The sequence below is a fragment of the Cydia splendana genome, chromosome 2 (assembly GCF_910591565.1).
Source record: "Cydia splendana chromosome 2, ilCydSple1.2, whole genome shotgun sequence".
Classification (NCBI taxonomy): Eukaryota; Metazoa; Arthropoda; class Insecta; order Lepidoptera; family Tortricidae; genus Cydia; species Cydia splendana.
The window spans coordinates 29597829-29625485 of record NC_085961.1 but is presented as its reverse complement, the minus strand read 5'-3'; the positions used below and the strand labels follow the sequence as shown (position 1 = coordinate 29625485).

General features: G+C 38.4%; 2 protein-coding genes and 1 pseudogene across 2 annotated transcripts; 1 reads left to right on the top strand and 2 right to left on the bottom strand.

Annotated features, from left to right (window-relative positions):
- The first annotated feature begins 2844 nt into the window (after nucleotides 1-2844).
- Nucleotides 2845-2987, top strand: LOC134806178 (U2 spliceosomal RNA; annotated as a pseudogene).
- A 6097-nt stretch (nucleotides 2988-9084) lies between these two features.
- LOC134806094 (uncharacterized) lies at nucleotides 9085-20425 on the bottom strand. Its single transcript, XM_063779364.1, has 7 exons — nucleotides 20308-20425; nucleotides 19950-20123; nucleotides 16173-16375; nucleotides 15416-15566; nucleotides 14349-14617; nucleotides 13913-14125; nucleotides 9085-9162 (listed from the first exon to the last, which is right to left on the bottom strand). The coding sequence occupies exons 1-7, from the start codon at nucleotides 20357-20359 to the stop codon at nucleotides 9109-9111; spliced, it is 1116 nt and encodes a 371-aa protein (XP_063635434.1). The 5' UTR covers nucleotides 20360-20425; the 3' UTR covers nucleotides 9085-9108.
- Nucleotides 20426-20951: 526 nt separating this feature from the next.
- On the bottom strand, nucleotides 20952-27469 carry LOC134806093 (putative transporter svop-1). The gene is made up of 10 exons (XM_063779363.1): nucleotides 27026-27469; nucleotides 26654-26815; nucleotides 25812-25974; nucleotides 25358-25479; nucleotides 24739-24977; nucleotides 24180-24328; nucleotides 23751-23868; nucleotides 22807-23096; nucleotides 21621-21748; nucleotides 20952-21110 (listed from the first exon to the last, which is right to left on the bottom strand). The coding sequence occupies exons 1-10, from the start codon at nucleotides 27093-27095 to the stop codon at nucleotides 21013-21015; spliced, it is 1539 nt and encodes a 512-aa protein (XP_063635433.1). The 5' UTR covers nucleotides 27096-27469; the 3' UTR covers nucleotides 20952-21012.
- Nucleotides 27470-27657: the final 188 nt, after the last annotated feature.

Below are 27657 nucleotides of genomic sequence, written 5' to 3'. Positions count from 1 at the left end.
CAGTGAACTCATTTACTTCATAGACTTCAAACATTTTCGAAATTATCAAAAGTCAAGCGGACATTGAATACATAGATGTTATGCATTAGATTTATCTATTAAGATCGCCGAGGACAGGAACACTTGGAAAAGCATGGTACATCGCGCAGGAAACTCTTCAAACTAGACACGACCTTCAGCAATGAAGACGCCGACTAAGAAGATGCATTAGATAAGATAAAAGCTGCCTGTGAAACCAAAACTAATAAATCATACTTAGTGTTACTTAATATTATTTTTTTATTACCTACCTGTCTTTGATTTTTGTTTACTCAGTAATAGAAATACCTAAGTGAGTGAGGCGTTAAAAATGAATTAAACACATCTTTATTATTTATAGTCAATGGAAATTTGGGAAGGTAATCTCACCCACTAAGCTACTGGCTGTTCATATTTAACCTTTTGTATGCTCCTGTCAAAAATTTGTAATTTATATATCAATCATAATTGAATAAAATAAAATAAATAAATAAATATTGGGGACATCTTACACAGATCAACCTAGCCCCAAACTAACCAAAGCTTGTACTATGGGTGCTAGGCGACGATACACATACTTATATAGACAAATACAAACTTATATACATAGAAAACACCCATGACTCAGGAACAAATATTAGTGTTCATCACACAAATAAATGCCCTTACTGGGATTCGAACCCAGGACCATCGGCTTAGCAGGCAGGGTCACTACCCACTAGGCCAGACCGGTCGTTTTACAAAGACAACTTTTAAAAATTATTGCATTTTTTAAAGTTGAATATAGGTAAGTACATGGAAGCAGATCTGCTCCTAGGCATACCATAAGTTAAGGTGGTAACCACCATAAATAAATGCCATAAATAAATGAAACAATGATTGGGTTAAAAAGTTAAATTATATTTATTTTATTGAAAATCTATTAATGAAAGATGCAGCAGGTATTTTTTGCCAGCAGCATGAAATCAGTAGCCATGTTTGTACATATATTATGTACAGTGTTTTAAAATAGTAAAACAACACTCAATATATTTTTGTGGTTGTACATGTGACATAGTTTCTTCCCTTGACCCTGGCTTTGGAGCACCATAAAGTATTGGTTCATATGCCAAGGCTGCAATGAATATCCAAGTCACCTGAAACAAAATGAATGCTTAGTTTTTCAACAAACTCTGTAACATTTGGTTATAATATTTATTCTCTACCAGTCATATGACAAAAAAAAACTAAATGTTTTGTGTAAGTACATGTTATGATTATTTTTATATAGTGTGTAAGTACAGTCAGCTGCAGAGAAAAGGTACCACCACTACATAGAAGTTTGTATGCAGGGGTGGGACCTTTTCTCTGCAGCTGACTGTATCTGCGCCTGCCAAAAGAAGTCATATACAATGTTTCATAATATGAAAAAGTTTCATTAATATGGTTGATAATGTATATGTATGACAACAGCCCGTCTGGCCTAGTTGGTAGTGACTAGTGACCCTGCCGGTTAAGCTGATAATCCTGAGTTTGAATCTCCGGTAAGGAAATTTGTTTGTGTAATGAGCACAGATATTTTGTACCTGAGTCATGGGTGTTGTCTATGTATTTAAGTATAGTTTGTCAAAGGACTGTCTCATTTCAAACAAAGACAGAGAGAATCATACTAGCTTTGTCATATACCAGTACTAGCACCCAAAAGATAAGTATGAGTATAGTTTTCCTGGTTCTTACTGACTGACAAATTGGTTTGACCATCTATATATAGTTATCTAAGTACCCTAAGTACCCACAACACAAGTCTTCTTGAGCTTACTGTAGAGTCTGACTAGAAATTGTAGAAATTAAAAAGTAGCAACACTGTAGTCTCATCCCTTTCAAATCAATTTAAGAAAATGGGATGACACTACAATATTGCTAGTTGTTAGTGACCTTGCCTATGAAGGTGATGGTTTTGCATCCCGGGAAGGGCATTTATTTGTGTGAAGAACTTTTGTTCCCGAGTCTTTATCTATATTTGTATAGCCTTTACCTATATACCTTTGCCTTTACACATTCAATTCACTTTCCTATTGAAAAACAAGTGCTTGCCATTGCGCATATGGGTACCAAATTTAATCTACACCGTTCATCGGTTTATATTTGATGACGTAACAGGAACACATTAGTTATTTTAGCATTAATAACATATTTTATATACTTATTAGTAGGTATAGTAGGGATAAGTTATTGACTCACTCTTACCTTTGTAGGGACATTGTTTCGTGTTGCATTTGTGGGTGCATAATCCATTTTTCCATGACACTGTCACTATAGATAGGTAGATATTCAGCGCCTCGGTCACATTGGATCCTTTGGGTGAAATGCTGCGTACGGCCCACAATCCTTTGATCGTAGCATACATGATAAGATCACCAGCTAAGGGCAGTCCTTTCCTAAGCAGTTTCAAGTTTCAATAGAGGCGATTTTTCAGACGGCGCCTGCGTCTAAGCGACACTTCCGCGTTGTTCGCCGCCCACAATAATGTTGAAGTATGCTTTTTATTACAAATTCTAATTTACAAACACTATTATTCGGTATTTTCTTGTGCTTCGGTAAGTTATCTGCAAGGGGATAGCTCGCGCTAGATATTGACACCTAGGAGGCGATAACGATTCGATTTCGCTTGTCAAAAGTGTCACTTGGCTAGACAATGTATGGCAGATATCGAATTTTGGTAACGAATGTTTTGCGTTTCGTTACAACATTGCAACTTGGCTAACATTTTTGTATTCGTTAATATTTTTCGACAGACTCATCTACGGTACCTGTCATTCCCATACATTTTTTATCGATTCGTTAGCGATATCTTTTTTCGAAATGCGTTTCGGCTAGGCCCCCAGTATATTAAACTGATTTTTGTAAACCGACGGGATGTTCGGGGCTCGCTCCACTCCCGTCACGGGTCGGCCCGGCATTGCAGTGCCGCCGGGAACGGCCCACATAATACTATTAAAATCCCAGTATGTCGAAGACTTTAGTTAATCCCCTCTACGCATAAAGAGGGGTGTTATAAGTTTGACACTAATATCTGTCCTGTCTGTGGCATACGATGCTAACGGATAACCCGATTTGGATGCGATTTTTTTTATAAATTTTCAAATGTATAACCAAAGACATCAAGAATCGGTAATCAAGAAAAAGTCATTCTCGGATAGATGGCGCACACACCTTTGGCCTATGCTCGGCTAGATGGAGTGACGACACCGTTTCATATTTAATAATTTTAACACAGATATCAGTGAACATGGGTCAAAATGATATAAAAATAATAAAATCATTTATCCATATATATATATATATTTTTGATAATTTTATACGTTTTCATTTTTAGTTTTAGTCGTTAGATGGCAGTAAATTTACTATGACAGGGCCCCTCTATACTATCTATTCTCTTTGGTATAACGGATAACCCGATTTGGATGCGGTTTTTTTTATAAATGTAAGTTATAATACTGCCCTGCTAAGCCAAAGAGCGCTATTTCAAAAGAACATTCATTTTGATAATAATCTCTTCTGCAGTTTAAAGATGATCAGTCAGTCCTTTTCCAAAACGATGTTGATAATGACGAGTTATGTAATTATGTGTGTGTGTGGGGGGGGACGACAAGTATGATTGTTTCTGATGATGCTAGTCACATTAACCCATTCAGCGTTAATCACGAGACCTTTTCATTATCCTCTACGAAGCATTTTTGTTAAGTATGTATGTCGATGAATGAAAGGAAACTTCATTTTTTTTTTTTACCACATCGGTGGCAAACAAGCATACGGCCCGCCTGATGGTAAGCAGTCACCGTAGCCTATGGACGCCTGCAACTCCAGAGGTGTTACATGCGCGTTGTCGACCTTTTACCGACGTTTTAAAAACCTGTACACTCCTTTTTTGAAGAACCCCATACTGTAGACCCTCGGGAAAACCTCGGAAGGGAGCTCATTCCACAGCCGGAGCGTCCGCGGGAGGAAATTCCTCTTAAATCGCACAGTACGCGACCATTTAGGTTCTAGGGTGTGAGGATGAACACCCTGCCGACGGCGAGCGGTGCGGTGATAGAAAGCGGCCGTTGGCATCATGTCAAATAGTTCCTCAGAGCACAGCCCATTGTACAAGCGGTAGAACACACACAAGGAGGCAAAGTCTCTCCTTAGACTTAAAGATTCAATACCGCTTGTGAGTTTGGGATCATCGACGATTCGCACAGCGCGCCTTTGGACTGAGTCGAAGGGTCCAAGCTGGCATCCAGGTGCTCTTGCCCAAAGGTGACAGCAGTACTCCATATGGGGTCTGACTTGCGATTTATAAAGCAGCAGTCTTTGCCCCGGAGTAAAGTATCGCCTCGCTTAATTGAGCACACCGAGTTTATTGGACGCCAGCGCAGCCTTACCTTCCAGGTGGCATAGGTTTTATTTGAATTATAAGTAAATGTACATTCAGGAATCCTGACCTACAGATCTAAATATTTAAATGAATGGTAACACCATCATTTTAATTCCTGCTGTCCCCAGTGATAAGAAATTGGTATTGATCCGTCCCACGTGTCCTCGATGTTACCACGTAATACTTTTTACCACTGGACACTGGACACAAAATGGGAATTAGTGGTTACACAATCGTGTGATATTGAAAGTTTAATAAAGTACTATCTGGTACATGTAAGGTACGGGGTGATTGTAAAAAAATTCGGGCAAGTGCGAGTCGGACTCGCGCACGAAGGGTTCCGTACCATAAAAAAAAAGCAAAAAAAAAAAACGGTCAGCCATCCAAGTACTGACCACTCCCGACGTTGCTTAACTTTGGTCAAAAATCACGTTTGTTGTATGGGAGCCCCATTTAAATCTTTATTTTATTCTGTTTTTAGTATTTGTTGTTATAGCGGCAACAGAAATACATCATCTGTGAAAATTTCAACTGTCTAGCTATCACGGTTCGTGAGATACAGCCTGGTGACAGACGGACGGACGGACGGACGGACGGACGGACGGACGGACGGACGGACGGACAGCGAAGTCTTAGTAATAGGGTCCCGTTTTACCCTTTGGGTACGGAACCCTAAAAAGAACAAAATATGCAAATAAAAATATTTATTTCGCAATATCAACGCCAATCGCAACACAAGTTTCACTAGCGATTATAACATTATACTTTTAAACAATACGTAATTTCATAATACACATATTTAAGTGGTCTCAAATACAATACCGTATACAGGATGGGCCTTTGAACATGAGCATAAATATAACAGTAAATTAAAATTTTTCGAAATAAAATTCTAAGCCCTTTTTAATATTTGGCCCTGTTTCAGGCTCCGGCTTGTATAATATAAAATGGAAGCGCTACATCTAACACAGCTTTAAAATACGGACCACTGCACCGAAAATTATTCATAATTCATAGTCCAGGGTATCTCCAGGTTATGGACATTCTTAAAACAGACGTCCAGCGTAAAATGCCCTTGAGAGTTGGTTCTGTTATAACCAGAACAGGATCTGGTGATGGGATTCTGGAGAAATTGAGGGAATTAACTAATATAGTGAAACTTAAGTGTTATGGGTATTGCATTTGCTGTCGGAAAGCACCATTTGGTGATGTGGAACTGCTGATGAACAGCATCAAATGATGGCATTTTAGAGAGTAGTGGAATCGATTTCTTTACATGTGTAGCTAAACAGTTTATGCACATGTGAAAACTATTCCTTAACGAATAATCTTGCAAAGTCACAAAAGTACTCTCAAGGGCATTTTTTAACTTGGACATTTATATATAACAAGAGTATTTTCAATACTTTTTGTCACAGTAGTATAGCACATGGTTATATAATCTAATCTAGGTAACATGCAATTGTGATGTACAATACAAAAAGTACACAAATGATTTTCTCTCATAAGAACAAGTTATACGCTTTTGAGCCATGTAAAATCTAGCAAAACTCCATACTAAGAGATCATACTACTTTACTAGAAAATCGAGTTTACTATAGAAGTCTGTAAGCGTAACTTACGGTCAAAAGGTTAAAACTACAATTTCAAAAAGTTTAATTTAAGTACTATTCGTTTCAATAGTTACGTATTATGATTACAATTTCTAATACATATTACTATTCCTATAATTTCGCCAAAAAAGCTTAACTACAACGATCTTATACTTGATTTAATCTCATACAAAGAATTTTAAATGTCTTACATTTCATACATTTTTTGGATGGACTGAAGACAGACGTAATTTCGATATCTTAGTCAATTTAGTAAAAGCATTTTACATCGCTTTTTGGTCGTCGCAGTCTTTCTCTTATTAGTTAGTATTTTATTGTCTTAGAAATTCCATAACAGTGTCAAAATCTCCTGAGAACTAGCATACTTGGATATTGCAAGTATTATGCTTATGGTATTAAAATACTATCCAATTTAACATCATATTTGGTTGGTTTACCAACTCATACGGTCAGACACTCAAGATATAAGAAAATCCGTTAAATATACTTCGACCAGGAAAAATAAACAAAATTTAAGTTTAAAAAGAAAAAGGAGTGGAATTACACTCCCACTGATCGTTATTTAACATTTTGCTTGATTAAATAATAAAAACCTAGCCCCCAAAAATGGAAAAAGAGCACCAAAAAGTATACATATACGTACAGTCACCACACGGGATTCTTATGCCATTTAGGGTTCTTGCTAAATTGGAAATTCTATAGCGTAAGTATTGAGCAACCAATTTAGCTAGAACCCTAATGGCGGAACAATCGCGGAGCGTGATGGTACGTCGACAAGAGTATTTCATCTACCAAATTAGCCACATAGAACACCAGAACTCAGGAGCACTTATAAAGTCCTCAATTTTGTTGGAGACATTGAATATTATAGTTAATTTTAGGGTACTAGTTGCTCAACTGCTCTTAAGCAATATACTTTTCTACTATACCATGAAAGGGTTAGGATCAAAGTTCAATCTCACTTCACTGTATCACAGCACCTACAAACATTACTAAATCTATGAATTCCTTTATCAATTGTGACGTTTTCAACCAAAAGCGTACTTATTATCACTTGTCAATAAGGTGCAATTTTAATATAGCTTCAATTCGAAATCAACCTTGTCGACAATGACCTTTTGGTTGAAAACGTCACAATCCATCGTTTACATTATGGTGAGCTTAAGGACTAATCCTCGTTGACTATTTAATTGCTAGTCTAAAATACATTCGAAAGTTCAATTATACTTAATATTATAGTCTTTTATTTATTTGATCGAATTAAAATACAAAAATTACGTCGCAAGCGACACCATTATACAAGTACTACTACAGGTCATGATCTACACTTCTATATAATAAAATTAGTTTATAATATATTTGTAATTTAGAAGAATTGGGAGAGGGTACAACTGAAATTAGTGGTCTAGCTCTACAGTATAGGAGCGCCAATGTGTGTTGTGACCGCATGTCTTTTTATAGGGTCATTGCAGTTTTCGTCCACTTTCTTCTTTTTTTTTTTTTTTTCTGGCTTACTCCCTGCAATTTTGCACAGGGTGGATTTGCCAATGTCGGTGTTGACTTTCACACGTGAGGAGAATGTTCGGTTTTTCGTCTACTTGACGGATTAGCAAATAACATATTTCATTTTTAATTTGCTACTTGCAAAATATCGTTTTTATGTAGGTAGATAGATTATTGTTTAGATATTAAGGATTGCAATAAGTTCGAATTTGTGCAGCAATGTATACTGAAAATCGTAATTCAAGACCAAAAAAGTAAGACAATGTTGCCACTGCAATACATTGTTTGTAAAATATAAATTCCTTTTTTGAGCACCGTACTCTTTGTTTATAAATAAACACGCTAAGATAATTTATTTATTGGTAATTTTACTCCTACGATTTAAATTTATTTACTTATTTTTACATAAATACACGCGCTAGTAAAAAGTGGCAACATTATCTTACTTTGTTGGTCTTGAATTACGATTTTCAGTTTACGTTTATATACAAATTTCGTCAAGTGGACGAAAATTCATGACTCATTTCACGAAAAAAAAAAAGATTTAACGCGCTTTTCTTAGTATCAAGATAGTTGCGGGATTTTTCAAAATATACAAGGCACAATTAAATTTTCACAACATTTAACACAGAAATTAGGAGCTAGCAGTCAAGCAATTTGATTTCTGTACCATTTTGTACCTAGTGATCACATATTATTGTCATTCTGACAAGGTATAAAATGGTACATATTCTTACACCTTATAAAACAAAGTCCCCCACCGCTGTCTGTGTGTATGTATGTTCGCGATAAACTCAAAAACGACTGAACGGATTACCATGCGGTTTTCACCTATCAGTAGGTATCATTCTTGAGGAAGGTTTAGGTGTATAATGTGTTAAGGTTCTACCCGTGCGAAGCCGGAGCGGGTTGCTAGTAAATTATAATTCTTGACCAATACACCTCAACTTTTGTGATAGATAATGTTTTAACATGATAATGAAATATCAGTAACGCTAGTTTTCTCCTATTCGCCACTAGATGACGCCAGTATACTGGTGGTTGACCTTAAAACTGAAATGTATAATGGTCGTTTAAAAACGAGATAATTATATGCCTTTTCAACTTAGGGGTGTCATACAGAATGGAATGCTTTGTTATTTTAATCACCCATTAAATGCTTAAGCATATCTCAATTGTTTACCGTATATGGTAGGCTTCCCTACTCGCCACTAGGTGGCGCTAGTAACTCAAGTTATGCACCATAAGGTTACTTACAATTCCGTGATGTAAAAACGGCTATGATTCAAAATCTACAAGCAATATAATTCAAAGATTCGGCAGACGGTTTCCAGTAGCGGTACCACGAGTTGACACTTGACGTTTAAGTTGTACGTTGACGTTACTGTGTAAACTCGATCGCGGGCCATCTCGTTCGCACTGATATAGGTATTGGTAGAGTGATAGAGAGGGAATGCGATCGAGGTCACGCAGTCGGTAACGTAAATGTCAAATGGCAACTCGTGGTAGCCGTGCTGTTTTGATCATTGTCGGTTCAGTTAGTGTTTCGTGTTCGTGTTTTTGAAGTTAGTGCGGTCATAGTAGAAGTTCTTTGGGGAACAGATTCATGGAAGCGTAGTCTTCTAGCACCTGGAATGGATAAAATAAAGTTTTAGTCACTTTAAATAAAGCAAGGTTTAGCAGAAGTAGCGGCGTTGCTTGTCATGTCTTCCAATTTCACTTATTTATAGAAAATAAATGGTACGCTAAAGTTATTTATTAAATCAAATATATATAAAGAATAATATCTACAATGCCGCGTGTGTCTGATGCCCGGACATGAATGGAGTCTCTGTTATAATAAAAAAAACATCATAGGGATTTATTCTTTAGACACGGAATAAAATGTTATAATTCATAGCGTAACAAAAAGACAACGAATTATAGTTATCATAGCGCCACCTAGAGGCGAGTAGTTTCATTAATATAAAATTAGTTGACGTGACAAGGAACGTAGACTATTTGTGGTAAATATTCAATAATCAAGTTTAACAATATGCATTTATCATACACAGTCGGCAGGCGAAGAGTTAGCAGCGAACCTTACTAGCATGTGTGATGCGAGATACTTTGTAGTACCTATATTAAATTAAAACGATACCAGAAACATAATTTTACTAACAAATAGACAATTTTGTTTGAGAATTAAATTGATTATTATTCGGTTTCTTCTATAATTAAGAGTAAAACAAAAGTGTAAGTTTATGTATGTTATGTATGTATGTACCTATGTATAAACTCTTTATTGTACAAAACACAAATTTATGGCACAGGATAGGCGAACTTATCCCTTTAAGGGATTTCTTCCAGTTAACCTTTGAGTAGATGAGAATTGATGAAGAACGGTAGACTGCACTATGTATAACACTGAGTAGTTTATTTCATTAAGTAAGAGCATATAGAAATAGAACATAGTAAACCATACTTGACCATACTGATTTTTAATAAATTTTAATTATATTTCAGAATAATATTGTCAAAAGTTAATTGATTAATTAATCCTTAATACTTGTATACCTAAAAATATGCTCTTAGCTATAAAATCACTTTTTTTTTTAAAGTTGGGTATTTGTATACAAAGTATACTCGCTTGTTAACGAAGCATGCCAGCCGAAGAACCTGCCAAGAAAATTAGTACTACTAGTGCCATCTGTGATCCACTGGTTGCACTACGATGTTACGAAAACTGTTGACTGTTGAATGCTGTGTTTAATATTATTATTATATTACATTTTACAATGTGTGACTTTTTTCGAGCTATTTAAAAATAAATTTAATTGTAAAACACTCGCAAATTGATACTACATTTCAACATTTTCCATAACTACGTAAGACCGGTAGCGCCATCTCGTGGCGAGTAGTTTCGTTTTTGGAAAGTCTGTAAGATTGGTGCGCCGTTAGAATAGACCAGAGTAAAGTTATAATCAAAAAGTTATTGATTTTAGAAGATAATGTCAAGTATAAGAGAAATTCGTGCTACGAATTTAACAGCCGATATAGATGGCGTTGCACAGCTCCGTACATTATGTGGTAACACTGGTAACTTGTTGTAAAAACGTTGACTATCCAGTAACCACAAAACATATATTATGGAGCCATCTATACTCTGCATCTTTAGGTATTGAAATAAAAGTAAACAAATAATTTGTAAATTTTTGGGTAGTTGTAACATTTATTGGTTAACCAACCAAATACAAAACCGCCTGGATCTGTCACTGAACAACCAGACTTTAACCTACCTTATTTGATCGTGTAATGTTTTCATCTACCCTCAACTGCCCTAAGGAGCCATTTGAGGTTAAATTTTGTTTACTTTTATTTAAAAACCTAAAGATACGGACTATAGTTCACCTGCCAGACTCGGGGCAACGATTTTTTTCTTAGACTTTACAACTCTTCAGTAACGATGGTATTCCATTGTCCAAATCTTGGTCCAATGTCATTCTCACTCATTAAGAAAAATGTGAGACGCAAATACACATTGGACCAAGAAATTGGACATGGAATACCAATCTCATTAACTGATTGATTATAAGTCAGAACTCTGAAGAGGGGTGTCCCGGAGCCGAGCGGGCGCGGGAGAGGCATCCAGCAGTGAGAGACAGGCAGTTTGTCAGTGGCGTCGTTGGGGCGGGTTATTCCCACTAGTTATCACCAAGTTGTTACCACTGGTAAATACTGGGAAAAATAATTCCCAGTAGTTACCACCAAACCGAGTTAGTGGTAACTACTGGGATTTTTTCCCAGTAGTTACCAGTGATAAAAGGTGGAAAAAACATTTCCCAGTAGTTACCACTGGTAACAACTTGGTGGTAACTAGTGGGAATAACCCGTTGGGGCTTACATAACGCTGCTAGTTAGTATTTTATGTAGAATTCTAGAGTAAACTGTTTTTGACAATAATAATGAATACAGGTCAATTAAACAGAACAGGAACCACCATCTCACTTATAAGGGCTTAAAACACAATTTGAATAATTTAGGATCGAGGTTCAAGCTATTTTTTGTAAATTATAATTTCGAACCTGGGACTGGCACGTAAACGATTGCAGTGCTATTTTGTGTTCAGCTGTGTACATTTCCCCTATGTATTGGACTTGAGCGAATTAAGAAATAAATAAAAAAAACTGAATTAATGAAACAGGTTTATATCGAAGCCTAGATTTCTGTACGAGATTTTTTGTGGTTTCTAGCTTAGGACTTATTAGAATAATTTGTAATTTTGTACTGTGTACATTTAAGCTGTATATTAACCGACACCGACATTGAATGTCATGTTTAACGCATTCACTGCCACCAACGGACATAAGCGTTCACCGCCATACAAGTTTGTTTCTAAGCCACGCCCCCTGGCAGTTAATGCGTTAAGCATACTAGTGGCGGCATCTGTGTTTTAGCAAGATTATTAGTAATTACGATATAATGACTGATGTTATTAAACCTGATTTGAATTTATTTTTATTAATCTTGGAAGTTAATGTTTGCTAGTTAAACGTTTATACAATATTTGAAAGCAGCGTTACGTCAGACACCAACAGTACTCCCAAAGCAAATATTCATTGAATGTATTATATGTGTGAAGTCTAAGTCAAATTGCTCAAAACTTAACAGCTAATATATCGGGTGGAACAGAACGAAGGACTTTTATGCAAACGGGAAATTGTTGTTTCTACGTATTTATTTTTCTCTCATTAATCTCATTAATATTTCTAACCGTTTTTGAGATACAGTTTGTTAAACATTAGTGATAAAATCTGTATGTTTCAACCCTAGCAAGTAGATCCGATGAATTACATGACATGTGCCAATTTAAAATGTAAATAACTTTGTAGGGTCGTCACTGATATAACTGGTATAATGATGATTTTCCTCTGCAACCGATTCTAGTGAAATGTTATAGCTAGTTTTCATTAGAATTAATTTGTAGGATCAGTTTATGGATATTTTTTCAAACCGGCGGAGCTATTGTGTGTTTGCGAGATCTATAGTTCAAGGAGTTTGTAGACTTCAAACATGTCATACAAGCAATGAATATTTGGTGCGACCTGCAAGCCCCGTGGCCGGTGCCCGCTAACCTGCAGCAGCCGCTTGGGCGTTGGTCGCGGCACCCGCAGCGTGTCCGTCGCGTGCACGCACCGCGACAGGCACAGGTGGCGGAGACCCGTACATAACTCGTCGCACTCCTAACGCGCGGTTCGACAATTTGGAAAATCAGAATAGTTCCTAACCTTTTCGACTCTGGATGCAACGGGCATTAGTAATGAATGAACTTTAAAGGGCCGTCACAATAGATCAATGCTGGTCGATGCGACACTCAAAGGCCCACAACACCACAATAATATACCCTTAATTTGACAAAAAAAAAAAAATACAAGCAAAACAAAAAAATCTCAGAGCCCAACATTTGAATCAGTGAGTTACTTTCACACAAACCGATCGAGTATATTACTTTTTATTATTTTCAGTTTGGAAGCTCTGTGAGTGAAATAATCCAGTGATACTAATAATACAAAAAAACAAACTCATAAAGATATAATCTTATCTTACCATTTTAAAGGAGCCGGATATCCCAGTAATTTTCTGGGTGGAGTTTAGTTTTTCACTAGTCATTGTAATTAAAGTTACTAAGGGCCACTTGCGCCATTCCACTAACCCAGGGTTAAGCAGTTAAACCGTTAACATGGTGTCGAATTGTACTGGTAACCATGGTAACTTCAGGTTTTACCGGTTAACCCTGGGTTAGTGGAATGGTGCAAGTGGTGCTAAGAAGGCTAGGCTAGTATTACCTGAGGTAAATTCTCAGCTGTAGGCTTGGGGACCTCCGAAGCCTGCATAGCCCTGTATTTACTCCCACCGAGACATGCTCTAGAGGTGTGTGAGCGAGAGAGTGCTGGCGACAGATGTATCATTATCCTGTTTACATACTTATGTAGTCATTACCTGAGATAACTTCTCAGCAGTAGGCTTCGGGACCTCCGGAGCCTGTAGAGCCCTGTACTTGGATCCATCTAAGCATAAATGCTTGTTCAATAGTAGTTATAGTAGTTCAGCGCCGACGCCTGGCTCTAGAGGTGTGTGAGCGAGAGAGTGCTGGCGACAGATGTATCATTATCCTGTTTACATACTTATGTAGTCATTACCTGAGATAACTTCTCAGCAGTAGGCTTCGGGACCTCCGGAGCCTGTAGAGCCCTGTACTTGGATCCATCTAAGCATAAATGCTTGTTCAATAGTAGTTATAGTAGTTCAGCGCCGACGCCTGGCTCTAGAGGTGTGTGAGCGAGAGAGTGCTGGCGACAGATGTATCATTATCCTGTTTACATACTTATGTAGTCATTACCTGAGATAACTTCTCAGCAGTAGGCTTTGGGACCTCCGGAGCCTGTAGAGCCCTGTACTTGGATCCATCTAAGCATAAATGCTTGTTCAATAGTAGTTCAGCGCCGGCGCCTGGCTCTAGAGGTGTGTGAGCGAGAGAGTGCTGGCGACAGATGTCGGCCCACGCGCTGAGGTGCTTGTCGTTGGCCTGTTCGGCTACGGAGGCTATGTCGCTCTGAAATTAGGAAAATTTAAGTATGAAATCCAGTTCAGTGAAGTTGAAGTTTTTTTGGAAAGCTTGATGAGATATTTTCTGCTTTAAAATTTAGCCGCCCGCTCACACGTCAAAATTTGATTTTGATATGTCAAACTAGAAATCCAAAATCAAATGGGACACCTATTTATTCTCGCCCGGCAAACGTCTGATACTTGGATCGCATTTTCTAACAAAATCTTACCTTAGCAAGAGTAGAAATCGCAGTCCCATAATAATCATGGTTAATCTTGAATATATCAGACACCAGTTCAGCCAAGCTTCCCTGCGTACTATTAGCCTCGTCCACGATATTATACACTTGCTTATTCGCCTCCGGCTTATTGCCTAGAGCCCACATGGCCCGGCAGACGTCGGATACATGGACCGTGTTCATCTTGAGATCAGCTGTCCAAAGCAGTTTCATGGTTTCGTTTAGGTGTTTGTAAATGGCGCCTAGGAGGAGACGAGGGGCTGGAAATAGTGTGGTTATTGTATTAATAAAATAAGTTTTTGGCAAAAAAATTTGGTACAAGCTTTTATCGCTGACTGTATTTTTCTTTCCACAGGCAACTAATACTCATTGAAACAATTCTAAAAACCTCAAACACAATTAGGTTGCGTTGTTTTATCACAGAGTTCATATGGCCACCTCCTGTCTCCATCGTCAGATCAGCTCGATGGTACCATAATATTGCATTGTCACCCGACTTACATATGTATGCAAGTTTTCAGCTTCATTGGAAACCGGGAGGTGGGTCAAATTTAACTCGTAAGATTTGATTACAGACAACGGGACAGGTGAAACTAAATAAAAGCTTGTAATAAGAAAATATGAATATGCTCGAATTTGTCGCTTGATACTACAATTTAAGGAATACAGCGTGAAATGAAACATCGTAAGGAAACCGGACTATCTATCTAAACAGGATCCCAATAAGAAACTGATTTAAACTTTCACGAATTTTAGCCATTATTATGTATGAGAATGGGAATTCAGTCATTAGTAAATGTTACCGAAAACGAATATAGCCGGTTGAAAAACCAAACATCGTGTGTATGGTGTGTCGACTGAGTGACATCCATAGTGTACAAAAACTTCAAGTTGATGAGCAAACCGTTTTCGTTAATAATAATACTTATAAGGCCTAGTTTTAGTGTTGAAAGGTCAGATGGCAGTGGCTTCGTACCTTACAAACTAATATAGATACAATATTATAGAATCTTAAATATTAATTTAATTGTAAACAGGGAAAACAAAATGTCACTTACTCAAACTTCTTCTATCTCCAATGCCATAAACTATAGCAGGCCGAATGATGGTATAATTGAGCGTATCCATGCTTTTCAGCTCTTGTTCTACCCTGTTCTTCATGCGCCCTTCCGTCGTCCACGGGTCCACCGGACCGTCTTCTTTGTGCGGCTGTAACCAACATGTCAAACGCCTTTGACAAAACTAAAAATAATATGGTCAGGTGGGGTAAAAACAAACCGGACAAGTGCGAGTTTTCAACTGCCTAGCTATCACGGTTCATGAGATACAGCCTGGTGACTGACGGACGGACGGACATCGGAGTCTTAGTAATAGGGTCCCGTTTTTACCCTTTGGGTACGGAACCCTAAAAACGTAGTTTATTTTGGTCGGGGAAAGGGAAACAATATGAGGATTTTCCACTACAAGCGTTTCTCTTGCCTCAATGTTCTCTTACTCATCCCATTTCAAAATTCTTATCTTAAAAGTATTTGGCAAGTACGTGAAGTCTGCAAAAACTGAATCTATAACTAGAAAAATAAGACTACTGTACTGCACGTGATTTAAAACCTACAACACTATAGTCAAGAGCGCGTTACTGGGCTTCCACAGGGCAGTATTATAGGATCATTACTATTCCTATACATCACTAACGGGATCCCACGGGGCAGTATACTTGGACCATTATTATTCCTGTAAATCATTTCTGGTGTTCCATAGGGTAGTTTACTGAGACCAATATTATTCCTCCTACAAATCATAGATAAGACAACAAACCTTCTCAGTGCTATACATGGTGCCGCTAGAGATCTCGACCAGCCTGACACCCTGCTGGTCGCACTGCTTGGCCACGTTGCTGCTGAGCGTGCATATGCCCTCGGCGTACACAGCCTCGGTTTGGCCCATACGGGTTTCGCCTGCGCAATTGAACACTATGGCCCAGGGAGCATCGCCGGGGTCTAATGCCGCGGCGCATGATGCTGGAGACAAGAGTTAAAAATTTGCTAAACTATTTAAATTAGTCTATCTATCTAGTTTGCCCGTTTCTGGACATGTGCCTCCTCCAAATCTGCCCGAGACTTTCTGACCCTCGCCACTTGGGATCAGTTGTGGCCCGCGTGTTGCCTTAAGTATAAATGATGACATGCACCATTTAGTTTTCACCGACTGCGTCAGAAGCAGGATGATGTTTTTCGATCGTATGTATGTATGGCCATATCTTTGGGGCGTTTGAAAACATTGTAGTATCGTTAATACAAGTTTCTGATTAACACAAAATTAACTTATATTTGATTCAGTGATTTATCTTCCTTTCAAGAACTGAGGATACTCGTATCGACTGCCAAGTCACTGAGTCATTGGGACATTGAAAAGTAGTTAAGTGCATGACTGCACCTAGTGCACCGACACTAGAGAACACTGAAAACGGGTCACACTGTATGAAGATTCCTTTACAATGTGGCTCGTTTTAATTGTTCTTGTGTATGTGTCGGCTGTCACGTGAGAACCTTATAGTTTTGGCATGAAGGACAAAACAATAGCTGTTATTATATTTGCAGTCATTGTGTGCTAATCCGTAATGTTTGGAGTGTAAGTATGGCCCGTATTTTATTATGTCCACAAGACGGGTTTTGAGAGTTGATTGCTACGATCGTATAGACCGCTTGGTGGTAAGAACACTGCAGTCTATATAGTCCATCTAAGTTAACTTTTCACCGTATTAAATAGAACAAAGTGAGGCGGTGTCATTATATAAACATCATATTTTCATAGATATTTTACGTTTAAAGTATACCTACATTGCCACACTTTTGTCATTGCCGACAGCAGTGTTGTAAACGCGTTGCCGATTCTTTAGTAATACGAGTACATACAATGCTTCACTGGTTGACTGGTATAGGGACAAATGCAGGCCATCTACACAGTATCTTAACCTACCAAGCCAATAACGCAAGGAAAGACCTAAGCCCTCCTACGTGTATACGTACAACACAGCCGGTCAACTCTACTGTCGTGAATGTGACAGAGTTTTTAAGAACAAGTTTGGCCTTACCAGCCACATATGAGCTCATAAGAGGTAAAACCCTTGATTGCCGAAGTCGCCGTCATCGAAATCGATGTGGACCTAACCATCAGAAACACAATGCTGTAGAACATAAGGTTTTCTGTAAGGTGGAAGTATTTCCCGTTTGACTGCTCGAGCGATTTTTTAAACCATTTTACCTTAACACATTCACTGCCCCCGACGCACATGTGCGTCCACCGTCATACCAGTTTGTTCTTAGGCCACGCGCCCTGGCAGTGAATCCGTTAAAATATATTTCTATAAACTTCTGAATATAGTCACTCTTCTAATACGAGGTAAGTATTATCAAAACGCTATCTTTCTTCATGTCTGATAATGCATGAGTTGCATGACGCCATAGCTGAAATGTTACATGAGTAGGTATAATTATGTGACATCCCACGGGAAAAGGTACCTTATGGCGGTTGACGCTTACGCTATTATTAACGCCGCTCCAATACTATTGCGTTGCTATGCGGCGTAAACGCCAGCCGCCATAAGGTACCTTTTCCCGTGGAACGTCACATATAAACACAAGGATAAAACAAGCAATTCGGTATGACACTGTTAGTCACCCTGTCCGAAGTCTTAACTGGGTCAGAGACACATAACTTTAAAGACTGTCAACCAGTATCAAGGTAGCAATTGTTTTATGGCGCCGCCCAGTTGGCCTCTGCATAACAATTTGATAACTACTGAATTAATTATAATACATTCAACGCCGGTGGCGGCCAGTGGATATAAAAACATTTAAAAAGTTGTAGGTGGCCTACCTGTGTACCACCCACACAGTAAATTTATTACTGTGTTGGTTTATTCTAAATAGTGACGGTATCTTTGATAAGGGACCTTATTGTCGATGGCGCTTACGCCATTATTAACGATGCTCCGATATAAATACAATGCCGCGCGACGCTGTGCGGCGTAAGCGCCATCTGTTTATAGATAATGCCCCAATTTTTTTCCTACAATTGATTGACTTTGCAAAAATCAATGATTTAGTAAGGGTCTGACGACATTCTGTATTTTTTGGTTTATTTAATAAATTCATAAAATTAAAATATGATATCTAAGCTTAATAAAAAAATTGGCACCTCGCAAATCTAAAGCCAACAACAGTCTTTACTACTTAATTGTCTCTGACTTAGCTATAAACAACTCATTTAACTTGCTTATAAATTAACCAGCTTCAAAGATACACAGAACATAAGGATGTATGTTGTGTAAAGTGCACGGAAATAGCAACCTATGTGCATTCAAGTAAGGTCTATTTTCCCGTTTCAAATTATGATCATATTGTTTTAATTTAAGTGTAGTTTTCTGTTGTCATGAGTGATATTAAAAGTGTAAAGAATTTATATGAAGGAAGGAAAGTGGTTTCAGGGACAATAATAAATTATAGTTATCCTTGTACTGACAGAGAATAAGGAAATATGTATAAATAATAAGCATTAGCTAATGATGAATGTGTTTACTTTATTAATTACTAGTTAATGCATTTATTCAGGCCAAAGAGTAATAACATAAGAATTGTCTTAAACTCCTTATCCCTCTAATAAATAGTTTTAAACAGTACTGTCATGTAGAAAAATTTGTCGACCGGTCTGGCGTAGTTGGTAGTGACTCTGCCTATTAAGCCGATGGTCCCGGGTTCGAATCCTGGTAAGGGCATTTATTTGTGTGATGACACAGATATTTGTTCCTGAGTCATGGTTGTTTCCTATGTATTTAATCGAATTTAAACTGTTGTGAGACATACTAACATTGAATAATTTTTCCTATGTATTTAAGTATTTATATATTATATATATTGTTGTCTGAGTACCCACAACACAAGTCTTGTTGAGCTTACCGTGGGGCTTAGTCAATTTGTGTAAAAATGTCCTATAATATTTATTATTTATAAAAATATAAAGAAATGGCAGTAAAATGCCGTTTAAAAATGCTAATATTTCACCATAACTGCAGATAATTTATTGTTGCGTATGTTGCATACTAATGAGACACTTATAAAACATAATAACAGTGTAGTGTGAGTCAGTGATAAGTTATCTGAGTGGAGTCAACAGCATTAACTGTACAGGAAACGTCTGCTTTTGACGGCCAGACTGACCTACGGATTTATATGAATAACTTGCAGTTCTCATCAATTAAAATTACTAGTGGCTCTGGGAGTTGTAGACCTTCCAAGCATAGCTTAAAACTGAATAGACAAATAAGACTATTTTCATTCTTATTTCTTTATGGAAATATAATATTTAAAATATAATAGAATTCATAATGAACATTCATATTACATTACAGTAAGATTACCAACAAACATTAATTATTTTACGAAATAATCGTTAACCGAATCCAGCACAAATTCTCTGCCCACTCTTCCAGAAAATTATTCATTAAGTTATTTGCAAACCACTTCACTTTGCAAGGCTTCCGTCTTAATCTAATTAACATGCTAAAACAGACCATTAAGTTAAATGATTACTTACTTGGGTTAATTAAGTTGGCACTTTTGTATTCTACGCGGGGGTCCTCAAAAATCTTCGTATGAGACGGATTTAAAAACGCCAGCTGAGGCGGCGTCTTGTCCACAGCGCGCAGGCCGCTCACCAAATCATTCGATATCAAATAATCCACCAGATTCCGACCGATGAAGCCGCAGCCTGCCGAATTCCAGCACGATTAAACGAAAAAAACTCTTAGGTCATTGATGACTAATACACTGCAAGACCGTTACGGAAATTGAAAAAAGAACACAACTATAGAACCAGTTGATTACATTACTGGACGGTTGGATACGTAGATATTTTCTCAAGCTATTGGATAAGTTCAAAGGGGTTTATTTACCTCCTAATACTACAACTCGTGGTTTTGAATTATCACCGGCAAATTCAGACATTTCGCTAGCGGTTGCACGAAGTGAATGACAGTTTGACAAGTGAACGGTAGTGTTGCAAGGTAATAAAGTTTTTACCATTATTTAGGGGCTTTGACCAAGTTAGGGCCTCTACATATTTCACCCATAATTGCATGTGATTTGCGTTATGTTGTGGAATTAGATTGATCGATTGAATTCGTTGCACTTACTTAGCCCGTAATTACCTAAAATGTCATGTGATTTGTTGCAAGGTCTGTAGAGGCCTTTAATTTTGCAGATGACGTAGGAATAATATCTTAGATTCTGACCTCTGACCATGCTAACTTTGCAAAAACTTGGCAGTAAGAAGTAACCCTATAAGCTCCATACTTGACGTAGTACTTTAAGCATGAAAACTTAGCGTGTTTCGACTCTAAATAGTAATTTACAATTAGAAAGATTAAAAGACCAAAACTGTCTTTCCAAAGAAAGGCTTGAAGATGATGAGCGTAGCTCGCATTACTAGACAGAATGTATGTAATAGTTTAAATTGATATTTTATCGATGATTCTTAAAAGCAAAGGAATGTGAAATAAAAGCAATAATAATTTTTATTTTTATAATATATTTACACGTGTTAACACTAATTACATCTTAATTGTTAAGATTGTTAATATAAATATAATTATCTATCTCTAAAATTTGGTTTTCTCTTCTTCTATCGGACTTTCTATTATTTTGTCTTCTTTCTTTTTCACATCTGCAGGGAGGAAAAATGCAACGACTAGACCACCTGGAACAATAAAAAAAATGCTTTAATACAAACGCAAGATGTCACTACTTGCCCAGTAATCTTAAGTTCATAAAGGGTATCAACCTCGAAATGAGAGATGGTAAGCTGGAAATTCGAATATGCCTTCACTGTAGCGATCTACAAGTTCCCTTAAAAAGTCGACGTATATATTTAATAATGAAGCTGTACTTAAACGAGTTTACAGCTTATTGTCTCTCATTCCGAGGTAAAACCTTTAATTTTTCTACATCACACGTGGGGATGCGGAAAAACTTACAGATGTATGCACTGGTTCTGCATTTTCCTCCTTATAGAGTCTCCACTGATCGGCGGCACCTTATTATTGTTGTATGAATTATAGTAGGGATCCCTTTGGTTTAATTCTATCGCCTTGCCGTGTATATTTGAAAACCCGACAAGGAGGTCAGAATACATAGGAGAATAAAGTTTAAGTATTTATACGTGGCGCAAACAACACGTCAAAAGAGGAAAAACATTCATTATATTTACTTGCAACCAGCACTACGTAACCACTTATCATAGGAGTACAGTAGTCTGCTAGTAGCTGGGCGATGAGCTGCACACTGAAGAAGCCGAACCCTCGCGCTACAACCACCGATAAACAGGTTGCCATACCCCTGAAACAAAATGTTACAAAAATGTAATCAAGTATCCCTTCAAGTGGCGGTCAACCCGTGAATGGTCGATGCGAAAACCAGTAAACTGTCATCCACCAGTGAGTGGTTATTGAGGTGTTGGCGTATTTAGAGGTGAAATTGAACACATTTAAGTATAGTTACGCTCTTCTAGCGCCCAAAATTAGGTAGCGAGTTAGAGAAGGATAGCATACCATAAGAAACACAAAAACACTTGGTATAAAATTTGTAGGTGAGGACCATTGATTCGGGAGCGACCGCCTAGTCCGAGGTCAGTCTCGTTTTTTAAGAGGTTGTTTTGTAAAAGAAATTGTATCTTAAGTCCCTTTGATTGATTTAATCTTAAAGATAAAAGTCTTTCTTTGATAATTAAATAGCAATTACCTCCAATAATCAATTAGTTTTATGGTGGTAGTCATTTTTGACAAGGAAGCTGGAAAACTGTCATTCTTCCGGAGTTTGATTAGGTCTGGCCAAATGTATAAATAAACATTAGAATAATTTAATTGCTATATATATTCAAATAGCCTATATAACGCTGATTCTAACAATATGTGATTTAATATACTTTAAAACATAGAAAAGCTTAAATCGACGATTTTTTAAAATTTTCTTAATCTGCGCTGACCAAGGCCGCCACTTGACTACTTTTCGCGTTTGCGCTGGCGCCACTTGAAGGGGTATTACAAAATTATTAGTGGGTTTCAATTTGGAGCGCTGGTCACCCTAACTGTGAGCGTTTATAGTGATTGTTACTACTACGAGGACAAATTTCAAACCAAAATTCTATAAAATATTAATTTTGATAAAAAAATACAATTTCAGATTATAAATTAATAATATACGGCAATTTTATATTTTATACTGGATTTAATCAATTAACGAAAAACATATTTATTCCAAATCTCAAAGTGTAACCGTTTTGTTAAGTTACGTGTTTACAAAGAATGCTTTAAATGACAGCGGCAAATTAGATTTATTCAAAATATTGTCTTGTCTCAATCATTAATCATGAATCTAGTATAATTAAATATACAAACCTTAAGTATGTAGGATTCAATTCCACCAAGTAAGTATTAACATTGCCCAATATCAGTGCCACATACAAAAATATATAGAACAAGGCAATGCTTAAAAGTGGAATTTTCACAAACAGCAGGGTGACTCCTGCTACTGCAGAGATGACAAAGACTAATAGTGTCGTTCTCTTTTTTCCCAGCGGCCCAACTACGAACGAGAGTAGGACATTGAGAGTTCCTGATGCTCCGGAGTAACACATTACGGCGTAGAGAGTGAGAGATTGAATTACATTATCGCAGTCTGTTGATTCCTGAAAAAATAACCAGTACAATAAATGGTCGGCTTTTCTTCTTGTAGATTTGCAAATAGGGTACACAGTTTGGGTGCAATATTAACTTTTCGTAAGAAAGGGCACATATGGTTTGATGATGATGACGATGACGGGCGTCTAGATTACTCAGGATCGTACGAAACTGTCTGCCGGAACATTAAAAAACTTGCACCATGGCTACAACGACATACTAAAAGTTTGTTCAGTTTCGAGCTGTATGTGGCCTAGAGAGTAAGTATAATATGGCCCACAAGTCGTAGTTTGGAGAGCCCTGGGGGTCTAGCCAAGATGACAATCGTACATCGACAAATGCCAAACGAAAAAAAAAACAACGGGTTGCACTCCGGGAGTGCCGGCAGAAGTGAAAACTCAATGACATTCTAACTGTTTTTCGATCAGGACACGTGTCCGTCTTACGAAGCGTCTTACGCTGTCGCGAGTTTAACATTTTTTCCCCATCACTAAAAGTGCAGAGCGCCGCTAAAGAAGTTTTCACTTCAAATTGTATCGGGATGACAGATGCTACGACTAGTCTCGTGACTATTTCCATTACATAGATATTGCAGTTTCGATTGCCGTTTTCTATCAACGATTGTCATCTTGGCTAGCTCCCCTCATCTAGGTTTTACTTACGGAGCCAGAAGACGAAGTGGCCTTACTCGCCACAGTACAGAAGGCTTGTCCAGAGCTGTCGTCACCGCTGAAGTATGCGTTCGTCATTGTTGGCACCCACATCGTGTAGCCCGTGGACCTGACAATAGGTATTTCGTATATAGGTATAGCTATTTAGTAAGTAATTAAATTAAACATAGTTGGGGTCCATACCCAAAGGGTAAAAACGGGACCCTATTACTAAGACTCGAATCCGCTGTCCATCTTTCCGCTATAACAACAAATACTAAAAACAAACTAAAATAAGGAGGTATTTAAGTGGGGCTCCTATACAACAAACGTGATATTTTTCCCGTTTTCTGCGTAATGATACGAAACCCTTCGTGCGCGAGTCCGACTCGCACTTGGCCGGTTTTTCTAGTAGGTGGTAAATAAACTTAAAATTCGTACGTCATATACGCGCACAGCAGAATGTAGTACAACTTCAAGTTGTTCTTGAGTAGTGGCGGCTTGAACAGCGGCGCCGTCTGGTCCCACATCCGACGGAGAAACGATGAAGCTTCAACTTGGAGGGACTCTTCCATGTACACCACGTCCACCTGGAGACAAAGGTTATGTGGTTATCACAATGATATTAACCTGCCGCTGTAATTATTTCCAACATAAGTGGGGTTGGAAGGAATCTCCCCTCTGCGAGTGCGGCGAAGAAGAACAAACCACTGAGCACATATTACGGCGCTGCCCTCTTCACTCCTATCCTGGCCCAGCTGAGGATCTGGATGCCCTGACACCCGACGTAGTTACCTGGCTTAACAACCTCAAAGCTGTGCTCTGATTGACTAATCATGCATGCCATACGATTAAATAAATAAACAATGATATAGATCGGATGCTTCGGTTCGGTGTGATCCAGCGTTATAGATATGTACCTACGTGTATATAACGACGCCCCGCTTGCAAACTGGAGCGGTGTGCGGATCCTGCTTAAAGTAGTTCTCTAAACCCTTACAGCCAACTTCATGCCAGCCTCATTCCAGGCATACATGCTCCTCAGCACCTCCACCGCCTCCTGCTCCCGGTCCTTGCTGAGCAGGAACTTGGGGCTCTCCAGCAGCACCAGCATGCCCAGGCAGCCGATGATGCCGGGGACGCTGATGATCTGCATCAGCAGCCGCCAGGGCCGGTAGTCCAGGGACAGCCAGGAGATGGGGTAGCGGAAGGTCAGATTGAAGACTGGGATCGCAAATACTGTTGGGGAAAAGCAAGATTATTTCAAGAATGGGGTTGTTAATGTTCAGTTGAGAGGTAAAACACGAACAATGGGTAACAGTGAAACCAAGGTATGAGCAGTGGTCGGCAATCTTCGTGTTTCTATGAAACGCGAGGGGCAGACATTAGTAGTCAGAGAGGGAGTGAACATCGCTAGGCACCACTTAACCCTCGGGAAAGGAACAGGATTTAATCGAACGAAAAATTACAATTATTGTCGAAGTCCACAGATTATTAACTGTGTAGGTAATACTTAAGGACCATGGCCAGGAGGGGTTCTCAAAGTGTGGTAAATACGTGAACCTCCACGAAAACTATGTCGTTTGTTAACGGCGTGCTGGAATGGAACCAGCGCTAACCACAAATGATGAACTGCACCAGCATGGTAGCACTGGCCATGAGGAACATAAATCGACTTCGATGTCTCGCGGGCGTGGTCTCACCAACCAAAACGAAGGCTGCTGCGTTCGCTGAAGATGTACTGAAACAATTATGATGATCATGGACCTTATAAAATCACAAAAAAAATACATCACAAAACAGGTAATACATAATTCCAATATTTGATATTCTTCATGGTAAATATAACCTTCTTCAGAGTTATCAGAAGTCATGCTTCGCACTGGAGCAGCTGCTCCTAAAGGAACTTCAACACCACTAATAGGCGTTGGTAAATAGGAGCCATGCTTATTATAACCAGATTAAGAATTGCTCCGATGGATATAGTCAGTTGCCCCGGTTGGTAGCATCTAATGAATAAAACAGAACCATCAGTTACAAAGTTACTAGATTAAGAAATAAGTAATTACTTACAATCCAGCAGAGAGGAACTTCAGTATCGCCAAACTCCGGTAACCAGGAGCCATGCTTGCAGCCAGATTGAGAACTGCTCCAATGGGCATCGCCAGTAGCAGTGTCCAGCGGCGGCCGCGAGTGTCCGCGCATAGGCCCCACGCGTATGAAGATACCATAACACCTACGGATTAAGGTCCGAATTGTTAACCAAGGGATGGCGGCACTCATTCCTGTGGAGGTAGTTTGGCCAACAGTCCGAGACTGAAATGGTGCCTTTCACCCGAGTTAAACACTCTACTTTTCATTTCGAATACGAGGAAACTAAAAATACGAGTACATGTGCATTTAAAAACTTATTTATGGAATGGGGAGTTAATTATCAGAATGGAAATTGTATAACATACACACAGATCGTTAGCGAGTGGGCTGGTCATATCGCTTAGAAAGTTTGGTTCGTGGTGCACGGCGGATAAAATGGAGACCATGGGGCGAAAAGCGTCCGCAGGGAAGACCGCAAATGCGAGTTACGACGACATCAATACGAACTGTGAGAGAAAAATTAATAGAGGGAGCTCGTGGCGGATTTGTCCTAAGGCCCAGTAGGCCCGGGCCTAGGGCGGCAAGATATTTGGGGCGGCAAATTATGACACAAAATTCTTAGATGATAACAAGAAATAACTCAAAATGTAGTCAATAGATGGGTGCCATTGGGTGCTGAGAAAGGGGCGGCTACAGGGCCTGGGGCCTAGGTCGGCAAATACTGCAAATCCGCCACTGCGAGCTCATGACGGAGAAAGATGGCGTAGCATGGCATGGAGGCCTACACCCATGAGGTTTAGAAAAGGTAAGAAGATGTTTACCTATGAGAGGAACAGCTGATAGCAGCCCCTGCTGACTAGTAGAGAGCGCTAGGTCACACGCTGCTGCCGGCAGGATCACCGAGAAACCGAAGATGTCCAGGTACATGGCTAGGATTAAGAGGCAACATGCGCTCAGCATTGCTATGTTGTACTTCCCAAACCCTGCAACATAAAGGGCATTCATTAATAGTATTTATGATTATTTTTTCTCATGAGACCCCCTTGGCATGAGAAAATCATTCGCAACCCCCCCCCCCCCCCCCCCCCTTATAGATAAACAATAATAAACATAAGTCACAGCATAAATATGAAAATTAATTCAATAGATCTAAGTACCTCGTTAATTATTTATTTAAAATACATTAAACTCACCTGTTAATTCTAACGCCGCATCGAAACCACATTTTCGACTAGAAGCTGTCGAAACTATAGAGTTATCCATATTGAACAAAACAAAACTCTATCTATAATAATTCACTTCTTACTTTAGTCCGCTATGGACATTTTTTATCTTTTTAATTTTTGATATTTGTTTTCAGATCTCAATTTTTATAACTGTCTTAAAACCGACACTATGGTAGGTTTTTATTTATTTAAGTAAAAAAAAATTTTGGTGCACTTTTCAGCCTAGAAGGCTTAATGTGAACGTAGTAATTGGTTAATTAGTTAGTCGTAATTTAAAACTAAATAATTAATCTAATGAACAGATTACAACTGTTAAGAAAACAATACCATACTTTCTTTATATACCTCATTGAATTCAATGCACTGTAGTCACTGAAAAGGTGTTTACTGAACTAAGTGTTGAATCGCAGTAGAACCTGACTAACAAACATACAAGCGTGACTTCAGTTAAATACTCCATTATTCTCATTCACTTTCCCTGATAAAGACAAGATAGAGTAGAATGTAAAAGGGTCATTCTACAAAAATCTCATTCCCCTGGCCATGTCTATTCGCAAATTCTCAGGAAATGCCGATTTATTGGTATCTCATTTTTGATG

Coding starts and splice junctions, on each gene's coding strand:
- LOC134806093 (XM_063779363.1), bottom strand. CDS start 27,095: ATGGATAACTCTATAGTTTCGACAGCTTCTAGTCGAAAATGTGGTTTC. Junction 25,975..26,653: donor ATCAGCTGTTCCTCTCATAG/GTAAACATCTTC, acceptor CTTAATCCGTAG/GTGTTATGGTATCTTCATAC. Junction 23,097..23,750: donor CCACTTCGTCTTCTGGCTCC/GTAAGTAAAACC, acceptor TTATTTTTTCAG/GAATCAACAGACTGCGATAA.
- LOC134806094 (XM_063779364.1), bottom strand. CDS start 20,359: ATGTCTGAATTTGCCGGTGATAATTCAAAACCACGAGTTGTAGTATTA. Junction 15,567..16,172: donor CCATGTATAGCACTGAGAAG/GTTTGTTGTCTT, acceptor TGTTGGTTACAG/CCGCACAAAGAAGACGGTCC. Junction 9,163..13,912: donor CTGCTGAGAAGTTATCTCAG/GTAATGACTACA, acceptor TATCCATTCCAG/GTGCTAGAAGACTACGCTTC.